The 11,407-nt window shown below is 39.0% G+C and overlaps 2 protein-coding genes across 2 annotated transcripts; both read left to right on the top strand.

Moving 5' to 3' along the window:
• apoda.1 (apolipoprotein Da, duplicate 1) lies at positions 1-1,632 on the top strand. Its single transcript, XM_085803964.1, has 4 exons — positions 1-166; positions 390-511; positions 644-729; positions 1,349-1,632. Exons 1-4 carry the CDS (start codon positions 50-52, stop codon positions 1,582-1,584), a joined length of 561 nt encoding a protein of 186 aa, XP_085660090.1. The 5' UTR covers positions 1-49; the 3' UTR covers positions 1,585-1,632.
• A 1,043-nt stretch (positions 1,633-2,675) lies between these two features.
• On the top strand, positions 2,676-8,832 carry LOC146970375 (COP9 signalosome complex subunit 9). Its single transcript, XM_085804805.1, has 3 exons — positions 2,676-2,903; positions 4,361-4,433; positions 8,207-8,832. The coding sequence occupies exons 1-3, from the start codon at positions 2,808-2,810 to the stop codon at positions 8,242-8,244; spliced, it is 207 nt and encodes a 68-aa protein (XP_085660931.1). The 5' UTR covers positions 2,676-2,807; the 3' UTR covers positions 8,245-8,832.
• The last annotated feature ends 2,575 nt before the right edge of the window (positions 8,833-11,407 follow it).

Below are 11,407 nucleotides of genomic sequence, written 5' to 3' on the forward strand. Positions count from 1 at the left end.
TTCACTCTTTATTCTTTCTGCAGGTAGCAGAGCAGAGGCCTGTCTCACTATGAAGTTATCTTTTGCACTGGTGTTTGTATTCATTCTCCCGCTCATCAGGGCTCAGGTACCGCACTGGGGACCGTGTCCTGAGCCGGGCGTTCAACCTGCATTCAACCTCAAACTGGTACAAACAATACATATACTAACTATACTGTTGTGTGGGGTTTTTTCATCCAGTAGGAAGTAGCCAGTAATAAATATGCTTGTTTAATAACTATTTCAGTGGTGGAGGATGTATTCAGATCCAGAGTAGATGTACAGTGCTGCTGGTACAGAATGGTTTTCAGAGTCTCCACTCACAGTGTTTTAAATTGTCTTCGACTTTGTGTGTGTTTTTACCTTCACAGTTTATGGGGAGATGGTTTGAAATCGCCAAGCTGCCGGCCCAGTTTGAGAAAGGTCGATGCATTGAAACCAATTTCACCATGAGGGCAGACAACTCCATTCGAGTGGTCAGCTCTGAAATACTGTGAGTCCTTTTCTGCAAGTTCTTTCTGCCAGATGTGGTGGGGTCAGGAGGTGATACTGTAACTTGCCATGGTGTCTATTTTCTTTTAACCTACTGTAATGTAACATAGAATTTGAATCTCACATCAAACAGAAAAGGAGAGCTGAAGAAAATCGAAGGGACCGGAGTCATAGAAGACATCAAGAATCCGGCCAAGCTGGGGATCAGTTATTCCTATGGTGAGTCAAAGTCAAACAAAGTCAAAATCTTTATTTGCCATTTGTGCATACACACATAGGAATTTTTGTACGGTTGTTCCGGGTCAGGTGGAGAAACAAAAGAGAACACACAAAGATATACCAGACACAATGAAAACACTTTAAAAAGGGTTAGGTCTATGAGATCTATGTCTATAAGTTAATAAATATAAGAATAAATAAGCGTAAAGTGCCAAGTGCTACTGAGGTGGGTGCGTGTTGTGTTGCCATGTGCCCGGGTTATTTTGTGTTTGCTAAAAGTCTGACTGTAGCCGGGTAGAAACTGTTGAAGAAGCGTGATCTGTGTGTGATGATGCTGTCTGGTCGTTTGTGTCTGAGATTGTACAGTATGTGCAGTGTTTGTGTTTAAGCAGGGAGTGAGCTGGATGTTGTGTGTCTTTAATGATCCTCTGTGCTCGCTTTTGACAGCGCAGTGTGTAGATGGAGTTCATGGATGGAAGTTCAGTTTAACATTGTTTTTTAGCTCTGAGAATAAGCGACTCTAGTTCAGGGAGTTACTTGGGGACTTTCTCAAGGAGGCTCTAGTCTATTGATCTGATCTAATTTTGTGCTTCTTAAATCTCACACCTTCACTGTATAGTCCTGCCCTACTCCCCTTACTGGATCATGTCCACTGACTATGTAAACACCGCCCTGGTCTACTCCTGCACGGACATCCTGAGGCTCTTCCACGTCGACTTTGCCTGGGTCCTGGCACGAACACGCACGCTGCCGGGGGCAACCATCGAGAAAGCAAAGGAGACCTTCGCCAACAACAACATCGACGTGACCAGGATGATCGCCAGCAGGCAGCAGGGCTGTGAGAAAACTCTGTGAGCAGCACTGGGAACGCAACACAAGATGGCACTGTTGGTGACGAGGAGGGAGAGAGTTTTCAGTCCTTTTTTAAGATAATATATTGATCTTTACAAGACAAAAATAACTGCATTTATATACTGTGCTTTATATGAAGTAATTTATGAAAGCATAATGAATACTATGTCATAATAATTGACCCACATCATCACTGATTGTTGATATTACAAGCTAAGAATAATCTTTTTTTGCAAAGTTTGTTCAGCAAAGCAGTTTGTTTTGTCATCAGAGAAAGTGTTGTTTCATATGCAGCGGCCTGAGAAGTTGTAAAGATAAAGAAAATTGAGTGAATCTGATGTTTATAGCCTACCACAAATTGGAAACATAACGTGTTTAATTTGAGTTAATAAAAGCAAATTAGACTTATCTCATGTGATTTTACTTGATTCCTGCAAGATCTCCACATTTCTTGAACACAATTTTGACAAAAAAAAGTCCTGCATATAAATGAGTATGGAATATCTACAAAAAGCTAGGATTGGAGTTGCAATGACCTTTTTTCCCCCTGAATAACCATTTTTAACACTTCTTTTTTAAAATAATTGGCTGCAGTTTTCAAATGTTCTTCTCTTCATGGAGTTAACTTGAAGATCATTCTCATGACTGAACGTGTGTTTTCACAAGGGATTTGAAATTTTTCAAAAAGCAGACCTCAAATTTCCAGCATTTGGCCTAAATTATTTCTTTATACAGTGTTCTAGGACAAATTGGCCTCAGTGTGCTTACAGCGGAGGTTCTAATATTTAGACATAAAACACTTGAGTATTGTTACATCTGCAAGTATCTTAAAAAGATGAATTTGAGAAAATATGTAAAAGTCGAGAAAATGGCCTCAAACCTCAGAGGGCATAAACACGTCTGTATTCAGTTTTAACCAGTGATGATGTTAGTGCAGGGCTACAAACAAAAATCTTGTTTAAGGCCACCAAAATCCTAGGGCCGGCCCTGTCTGACATTATGAGGTCAGTTTACACTTGTTGCATTATTGATCCAAGGAAGCAGCAGCGGAACCTTTGTCTCCTGACTTTGTTCGTTTGTTTCACGTCGGATTTATTTTCCAGGCGGACTGAGCTCTGCTGTGTGTCGCAGCTGATGGTGCCCCACTAGCTTATGTGGCTCGGAGAGCAGCTGGATGTTAAACATTTTGTCCTTACAAAAATAGAAAGCGATTTGTTCATTCATCTATGCCACTAAAGGACCAGTCCAACTCGACCGCCATGAAACCCGCAGTGGACGAGATGTTTCCTGAAGGCGCCGGACCGTACGTGGACCTGGACGAGGTCAGTCGGTTAGCTCCGTTAGCTCCGTTAGCTCATTCACGATGTAAACAACAAGGCAGCGGCACTAAAACAGCTGCGTGTCTGTCATTGCACATTTAACAGTCCGAAAGATTAACATTTCACAAGCCATTTATGTAATATGAACTTGATTATTACTAATAATATCTGATAATGTCACACATGCTAATGCTAATGTTGCTGCTCTCAGATAGCTAAGTTAGACAGTGCACTATAATCTTGCACGTAAGCCTTTAAAATAAACTGAATAACCGTTTGTAATATATCTATATCTATATCTATATCTATATCTATATCTATATCTATATCTTACCTATATCTAATGTTACATAAAATAGTAAACACACAAGGTGAGCACTTTATTGGCATCACCATAGTAACGCTGGGTGACGCTCCCCGTCGCTCTCGCGACAGTCTCAGGTCTTCTTGAGACATGCTGTCATCAAAATGTTGGAAAACTTGGTAAAACTTTATAATAAGTAGTAGTAGGCTACCTACAATTAAGCATTAGTTAAGCATTAATAAATACTGAATTCTTCTTTTATAACGCGTGAATACTCATTAGTATGTAGTTTATAAATACAGTTAGTGCTTATCAATGATGAGTAACTGTGTTTATAAACTACATACTAATGAGTATTCATGAATTCAGTATTTAATGCTTAACTAATGCTTAATAGTGTGTATTTATTATAAACTGTTAACGAAAACTTTACTTTCTGCTCTGCATGTGGATGAAGGTAGTGTAAACATCTTATGCACATTTAGCTAATCTCCATAAAAAGCATTCCTCTAAATGCATATTCATGTTGGAAGATGGTAAATAATAGTGGCCATGAATGGGTGCTCATATAGTCAGCAACAACACCCAGACAGGCTGTGGCATTTAGATCATGATTGATTGGTATTGAGTGTGCCAAGAAAACATTTCCACCATCAGCAGCCTTGGATGTTGATACAAAATCAAGTTGGCTTAATGGATTCATTTGTGAAATATTAAAAAGCTTATATGAAAATAGCACGATGCTGATGATGATTGTAAAATATTGTGACATAACTTGCAGCTACCAACTTCTGAGCTCAGTATGAGCATGAAACATTTATCAGTATCTTGTTAATCTAATTCATTTCACAAAATAGATGCCTGAAGTGTTTTTTTTTTAAAGAAAACCTTTGATAAAAAGTTGACATTGGGATTTATGAGCCGTCTGCTAGTCACGGTGAAAACAGGCAGCTGCAGGGGTATAAATAAAAGATCATAATTTCTAGATCTCTTATGCTCGACCTCAGTTTTATGTGTGATAGCAGTAGAGTAACTTATGTAATCATGGTTTTATATAACAGGCACTTATTCTGGCCGCAGTAAGCTGCTGTCTGACCTTCACTTCCCTGGGTTAGATTGGTAACTTCCTCTGAGCTGCATGTTTGTTTTCCTGCAGGCTGGGGGAAGCACAGGACTGCTGATGGATCTGGCCGCCAATGAGAAGGCAGTTCATTCAGACTTCTTCAATGGTAAAGACTTTTTCACAAACTTGCAGCTTGACACACATGACAAATTGGGATTCTCAAAAAATGACTTAATTGCTTTGAACCAATAGGTCAGTATCAAGTCAGTGTTATCTGCCTAATATTGCTCATTTTGCATTTTCCACCAGCTTTACACATGTCTATGTTTTAAAGGATAATATACCCATTTTTGACCACACAGTTCATTTCAATTATCTTCATAAATCGACGTCAGCATATGATTGATTATACTGATGAAGATTTCAACAAAATGGAAAAACAGACTTTTCTAAAAATCTTAATATTGAATGTTTACTACTAATAGCAGTGATTCATGGGCAAACATTTTAGGTTTTTTCTTAATGACAAATTTTAATCCCATTTTTGCAAACCGTGTCAGCATCATCTGTCTAAATCCAGGATTTCAGCCACACTGTACTGTATGTACATGAGCGAATGTCCTTGAAAATGTGTCAGTGTACCTCTCCAGTCCGGCAGGAGGAGTTTGGGACTGGCTTCGCTACAGCTGGCGTTACGTTAACTTGCTGGTGTCAAGAGCTTCTCCACTCTGCTCCTCTAGTTTAATAGAGTAAAACCTACATACCAGGGCTGTTTCACACACTGAGCTCCTGCACTCTGGGCTCTGTGCTTCAGTACAGTTAGTGGTGGAAATAAAAAATGCATCATGCCACATTAAAGTGCCAAGTCTGAACTTTAATTTAAGTAGGTTTACATAAATATAGAAGTAACTGTGTGTGTGTGAGAGATAGGGCGATATAGCCCTTTAAATACACAGTGTCCAAATCTACTGAGGCCAAATACTTTGGGCACCGTGAGTCAAAGACCACAGACATTATTTAGTTTCTTACTTGTTCATTGTGCCAGTGTTGGATTTTGGCAAAAGTACAAATTCTTAATTAAAATATCAGAGAATAAACATCCAGAAGTTGTTTCTCTAACTTTAATTTTTAATGTCTGTGCAGCTGAGAGCTGCTGCCAGAGGCATTTTCTTTTTGCACAACCCATCCATCCATCTAATTCGTTTCCCGATATCTCAGGTTACGTTTCCTTGACCTCACAAACATGTTTTTGGTGTTAAATCACAAATACATATGCTGATTTTTTATGCTCAACAAGGTGATAAACTGATGATGCAAATATATTTTACATTTATTTAATCGTAATGCTCTGCTTAAACACATCTGACCATTATTCAGTGCTGTAACCAGCAGAACAAGAAAAAAAAAGGTACGACCATGTTTCCTGCAACAGGCCGACAACTGCGAGGCCGTAACTCTAGTTTTCAAAAGGGTTGATCCATTCTTACATCCTGAGCTGTTACAGTGCTCTAAAAGCATTTCACAAATACGAGTATCAGTGCAGGTTATTTTTGTCCGTCAGGTAATTTAAAGTGAACTTCAGCGAGCTGTCATCTTCAAATAGGAGGTTGTCAGTCGGTGCAGATTGAATCTATTAGCACATGATGTTCTCTCACCCCTGGGCGTCGGTGCACTGCTGCTTCCACAGCAGGGACCTCCTTTACTGCCCCCCAAAACATTCCTAGTGCCCCACACCCCCCTTGTTTTTGTTTTTTTTGTTTTTTTACAAACTGTGGTTTATAATGTAGTGTGATCTCTGTCCTGAGGCGTTGCTACATCAAACAGCCACAGAAACTTCTTGCCATGTGCGACACAAATTCCACGCAGACTTCTCAGCAGGAGCTCTGGATGGATGTGAGGCTCATTTAGGGTGGCAGCCTTTATCCTCCTCCTCCTCCTCCTCCTCCTCCTCCTCCTGATGGAGATGTGTACCACTTAATGGTCTCATTGAAGGCTCATTGAAAGCAGCTTCCAATCCCCTGGCCTACATTTGTAAATGGATTTTAAACGTTCATTCATTTAAACAATCGGTGTCACACTCATTTAATTTCTTTACGAGGCCACAGAAGTAAAACTGCCGTGACAGTTTTTTGTAATGCGTGTTATTCTACGCTGCTGAGAGGTATTCAGGTTACAGCAGCTCCCAGGAAAATGATTGTTTTTAGCTCTAAATATATAAATGGCCTTTGCCTCCTGGAGTAATATGAAACTGTGGTATCGCTAAGGTGAAGAATAAATCGTGCACTGAGCCTTTTTAGAAACGCTCTGTAGTATAGGCTCTAATTCTTTTGTTAAGTTGGTGATACAATTTTATCAATGACACTATATATAATTTATCTTGTGGTATTGATTCATATTCATATTCATAGCAGCTCTTTTACTTGAACCTTTGCCTTAAAGGGACAACGAGGAGTTTCTAATCGGTTATAAAAAAGTAAATGTAGTGTGAAAACGCTTCGCTTTTCCAAAACTCCTCGTTGTCCCTTTAAACTTTCAACAACTGCCCTGAAATGTGAGAGTCTGAGAAGAAAAACATTGTCCCAGCAGTTACAACATGACACAATGAGTTGTGTTCACCCGACGGCACCTGTCTTTCATTGTATGAAGTGTGTTTTTTGTTTGTGTGTGAAAAGGCTTTCATTAGGCCCATCATGTTGTGTTTCCATCATGCACTGTTTTTGCGCCGCGTCCGTCGCCGATTTTCTGTGTTTTGTATGTTTGATGACACGTTTGAAAACAGCTCTTTGTGCACAAATAGGACGAACAGACAACATATATTCACAGCAAATTGCTGTGGGGAGGCTCAGGCTGCACACAATGTGCTGCTCACCATGTAAGCTGAGAACAGACTGTTCGATAGCGAGTGAGTAAACTTCATTTATATTAAACAACAGCTTGTGTACAGGAAAGTGTGGGCCACACACACACACACACACATGGGCATTTTGGGCTCTGCCTTCCTCCTCGCGTGCGTGTTTACCATGTGTCTGTGGTTATATTATATTGCACTTAATGTAAATGTGAGATCAGCAGATTCTTGCTCGCAGCTGGTAAAAGATCTGTAGAGATTTGATATAAAGGAGCCGGCTGCTTATGTTGTCTGAACCAGGTTCTTAGATTTTTCATTGGAGCTGTAGCAGCGAATAGATTGAGACAAAACAAAACAGCGTATTTGATAATTAATTAATGTTTATGAGTCATTTTTCAAGAAAAAATACGTACAAAAACTAAACACATTTGGCTTTAGAAACATCACATTAGGCTTCAGGGATTTATGATGTGTGTTTTCAGAAGTTTATATTTTCAGAAGCGATTCATTCTTCTTGCAATTATTTTTCTGAGTAATTCATTGTTGTTCCTAGTGTTGCTACTGTGAAAAATGTCCATCATGATTTTCCACAGCCCAACCTAATGTATTCAGATGACTCAGTCCAAAACTCAAAAAATACTGGGTTTACTTAGGTACATGTTGAAGAAAATGCACCAAATTCCCACTTTTAATGAATCTGCAACCGGTGATTAAACATTAGCGAACATACAGCACAATCCATCACACTACAGGTCAAGACAAAAAAACAAAGACTGAATAAATGAATGCGTATGAGTGTAAAAGAGAGTTTACCTGCAGCAGAGGATGTGGCACACATTATCGTGCATGTTCATACAGTTCTCCCGCTAACCTCCGACCTCACAAACTGTCAGACCCACAGGAAGGCCGCGCTGCAGACCCCTCACCAAGTGCATTCCCAGATCCTTTTACTTTTATCACCCTGCACCCCCTCGACCCACCAACACTTTATGAGAAAATGCCTGGCTCGCAGAAACGTTTGAAAGCGTATGTGCAGCTGTTATGTAAGTTTGGCCGTTATAATCGTGTTTTTGTTTTCCTTCCTCCTCCAGATTTTGAAGATCTGTTCGATGACGAGGACATCCAGTGAGACGGACGGACATGTCAGCGCGTCCTCGCCGGGATGATGGATGATATTCACACAACTCCTCGCCACATTTTTTTTGTGGAAAGCAAACCAGCCATTTACTGTCTAATGACATACAATTTCCTTTCATAGTTGTCCTAGTTTCAGGCTTTTTTAAAACATCCTTAAAAAGTCGTCCCCGGCTCCAGATGTTGTGAAATTCTTAAGATCCCAGGGATTCCTTCATATATGGTATGTTAAAATTATGAGCTTGTATCGTGCTCATGTCTTTGACTGCTTCTAAACTGGATTGCAGGTTTCAGAGAGCTGGAGAACACCTGTTAGGAGCGTAATTATACATACGACGGGCAGAGGCTCCATGTGCTGTCGCCCCTAAACATGCTGCAGATGGTATATGATAAATGATGGCCTGCTTAAATTATTTGTATGACGGTGTGTCGCACAGTCGCTCATGCTCAGTTTTGGTTTTTATACCAGTGTTACATCATGAATTTGTACATATGTGTACAGCAGTTACGCAACCACGCTCAAATTTTTGTGATGAACGTCTATGTGTGACTGGTTGAAACTCAATAAATACCACTTTTATATATATGAAGCATTAAGTGCATGTGGATTTTGTCACATCTTGGTAATATCGATTTAAACTCAAAGATGCTTTTACAGTGAAAAGAGTATGATTTGGAAAATAGAAATCACCCTGATGGTTTCATTCTTATATTTTTATTGTTATTAAATTGAATGCTTTGAAAACAAACTGCACAAACTGAAGTTGGGGTTAAAGAGCGGATATTATCTGTCAACTATTTATACCACACTAATTAAGTGACAAAATGAGTCATGAAAGAGTTTTTAATCCAATGCATCACATTTCTTTGCACTGACACATTATGATCATATCTCATGATCTTCATCAGCAAATGTAATTTTTCTCAGCGCTTGGCTATGAAATCAAAATTATCTTTTTCCTAGGAAGTTAAAAAATATGTGAACTTTGAATATTTTGCGATATCTGAGCAGACACCATCACACATGCGGGGCTGAAATAATAAACTAACCTGAAACTAATTTGAGGAGTCACTTGAAAACAACTTATGTTTTAACAAACTGTTAAGTGTCGATTCTTACTTTTTTTATCGTATAGAGAAAAACCAATAAACAGATAAATGGAGATAATGATCGGGAAATTAGCTTGCGTGTTGTGCTAAAAATGAACTTTTAACCTCCATGTACTTCCACCCACACAAGTCATTTCATCATATGGAAAAAAAAAGTCAAACTGTGATATTTATCTATCCATACTGCACAGCCCTTTGCTGAGATGATGAAAAGATTAATTATAAGACTATTAAACTGTTCCATTACAATCTTTACACTGCAGGATATCTCACAGTTTATTTCAGGAATATAAAGCACAGACTGTGAAAACTAATCTCAAGGAAACTGGAGCATCAGGAGGCACTGAGTGTGATAAACTGCAGCTAAAACACAACGTAAGATGTGGGAATTTTCAGAGCATCATACACTTACCTCACATATGAGGAAGCCAGATGAGTTTTAGCAAGAAAATGTTGTTGGCATCTGCAACCATCAGCTGAGCTAAACAGCACAAATAGTGCAGTGTGTCTGCAGATTACATCACCACTTTATGAAAAGACTGCTTTAAAATGTTGTCTATACAACATGTGTGTGAGAGAGTGAGATGTGTTTCACTTTTTCTTTGCATCCTCTGTCTGTCTGTTATTTAGATCTGATCAAATCTCAACTCTTAGGCATTTACTGTGTAATGAGAGACTCTGCACCAATGGGAGAGCTGATCTGAGGCCGGGGGGTCAATAATATTTACAGTCTGAGCAAGAGGATATTGAAGTTTTATTACTATTCAGCACAAGTTGTGGACTGATAAGCTTGTGAAGAGCACAAAATGCTAACTGCAAGTTTTTAAAAGCTTTCTGTATACGGATTCAGCAAAACAGAGAACCGTACTGTCAGCACAGCCACGTCCAGCAGTGAAGACAAAAGTATTAATTATACTTAAAAAAAAAACAAAAAAACAGAAAAACACAGAAAACAAAAACCTTTTGATTGGGCATTAACCAGCAGTGCACACCAAATCCTGTCTGACTGGCGTTCACAACATGAAGCATAAACTCAAGGATCAGGGCCAATTAACAGAGGTGTTGGTTAATAGCAGGAAATAATCAACTTTATTAGACTATAACTATATATAACTTCTGAATCTGGAAAGGAACAGAGATGAATTCTGGCTGTGCAGGACGTTGTGGATATTAGACACGAACAGACTGTTATTTGTATTTCATCATCAAGACTGAGAGTCTGCAGTCACACAGCAGTGCTGCCGGCTAAATGCTAACTTGGTATGATAATGTCAACATGCTGATGTTTAGCACAATTATTAGACGCCTATCTGTTACAGTGTTCATCGTGTTTTTGTACTGTGTTTGCACTAAGGCAATTTATTTATTTGTAACAAGTAACTAAAACACCCAAGGATGATGGGAATGAGATTAGTTTTGCATATAAACCAAAGTGAACCAAAGACAAATCGTGATCTGATGATGACGGCACTTAAAAGTGGATCATTGTAGTGGGTGTAGTTGATCATCTGAGGACCATGACCATGACAATCTGTGTAGAAGGTCACAGGAATTCATCCAGTGGTGTTTCTCTCTGGATCACAGATGTTGAACCTACTGCCGGTGCCATAGGAAACATCTAATGCAAAGGGTTAATCATGTTGGGCCCATTACAACACTATGCATGGACACACAATATGAGTGAAGGAGCCCCAACAAAAGCATCCACTTGGTTATTCTTCTCTGTAGAAACTGACTGCAACATTTGCATAAACAATTCACCAAATGTCTGAGATTTTGATTCTATGCACATAAACTTTATTGGACGTCAGCACCGATAACACATTTGAAATTATACGTAACCCACTCAGTGTCACAACATTCATTAGTTTGACTTTTTTTTTTCTCTTCTCTTTTGCATTTGAAGCTCTCAGATATTAAATTCAGAAGTTGTTTGTTTGTAAGTTCAATTAAACTTTTCCTCTTTCTCTTACCCGGCAACACAACACTTTTTAATTATTGATAATCACAGAAGTGATTTACTGTTGAATTATTTGTGTGTGACTTGC

Source organism: Trachurus japonicus, chromosome 17 (assembly GCF_045865225.1).
Source record: "Trachurus japonicus isolate A0001 chromosome 17, Traja_1.0".
Classification (NCBI taxonomy): domain Eukaryota; kingdom Metazoa; phylum Chordata; class Actinopteri; order Carangiformes; family Carangidae; genus Trachurus; species Trachurus japonicus.

What these genes read in the sequence shown, in the direction of transcription:
- LOC146970375 (XM_085804805.1), top strand. Translation starts at nt 2,808, where the DNA reads ATGCCACTAAAGGACCAGTCCAACTCGACCGCCATGAAACCCGCAGTG. An exon ending in CGTACGTGGACCTGGACGAG is followed by an intron (nt 2,904 to 4,360) that starts GTCAGTCGGTTA and finishes GTTTTCCTGCAG; the next exon opens with GCTGGGGGAAGCACAGGACT. An exon ending in TCATTCAGACTTCTTCAATG is followed by an intron (nt 4,434 to 8,206) that starts GTAAAGACTTTT and finishes TTCCTCCTCCAG; the next exon opens with ATTTTGAAGATCTGTTCGAT.
- apoda.1 (XM_085803964.1), top strand. Translation starts at nt 50, where the DNA reads ATGAAGTTATCTTTTGCACTGGTGTTTGTATTCATTCTCCCGCTCATC. An exon ending in CTGCATTCAACCTCAAACTG is followed by an intron (nt 167 to 389) that starts GTACAAACAATA and finishes TTACCTTCACAG; the next exon opens with TTTATGGGGAGATGGTTTGA. An exon ending in GGGGATCAGTTATTCCTATG is followed by an intron (nt 730 to 1,348) that starts GTGAGTCAAAGT and finishes TTCACTGTATAG; the next exon opens with TCCTGCCCTACTCCCCTTAC.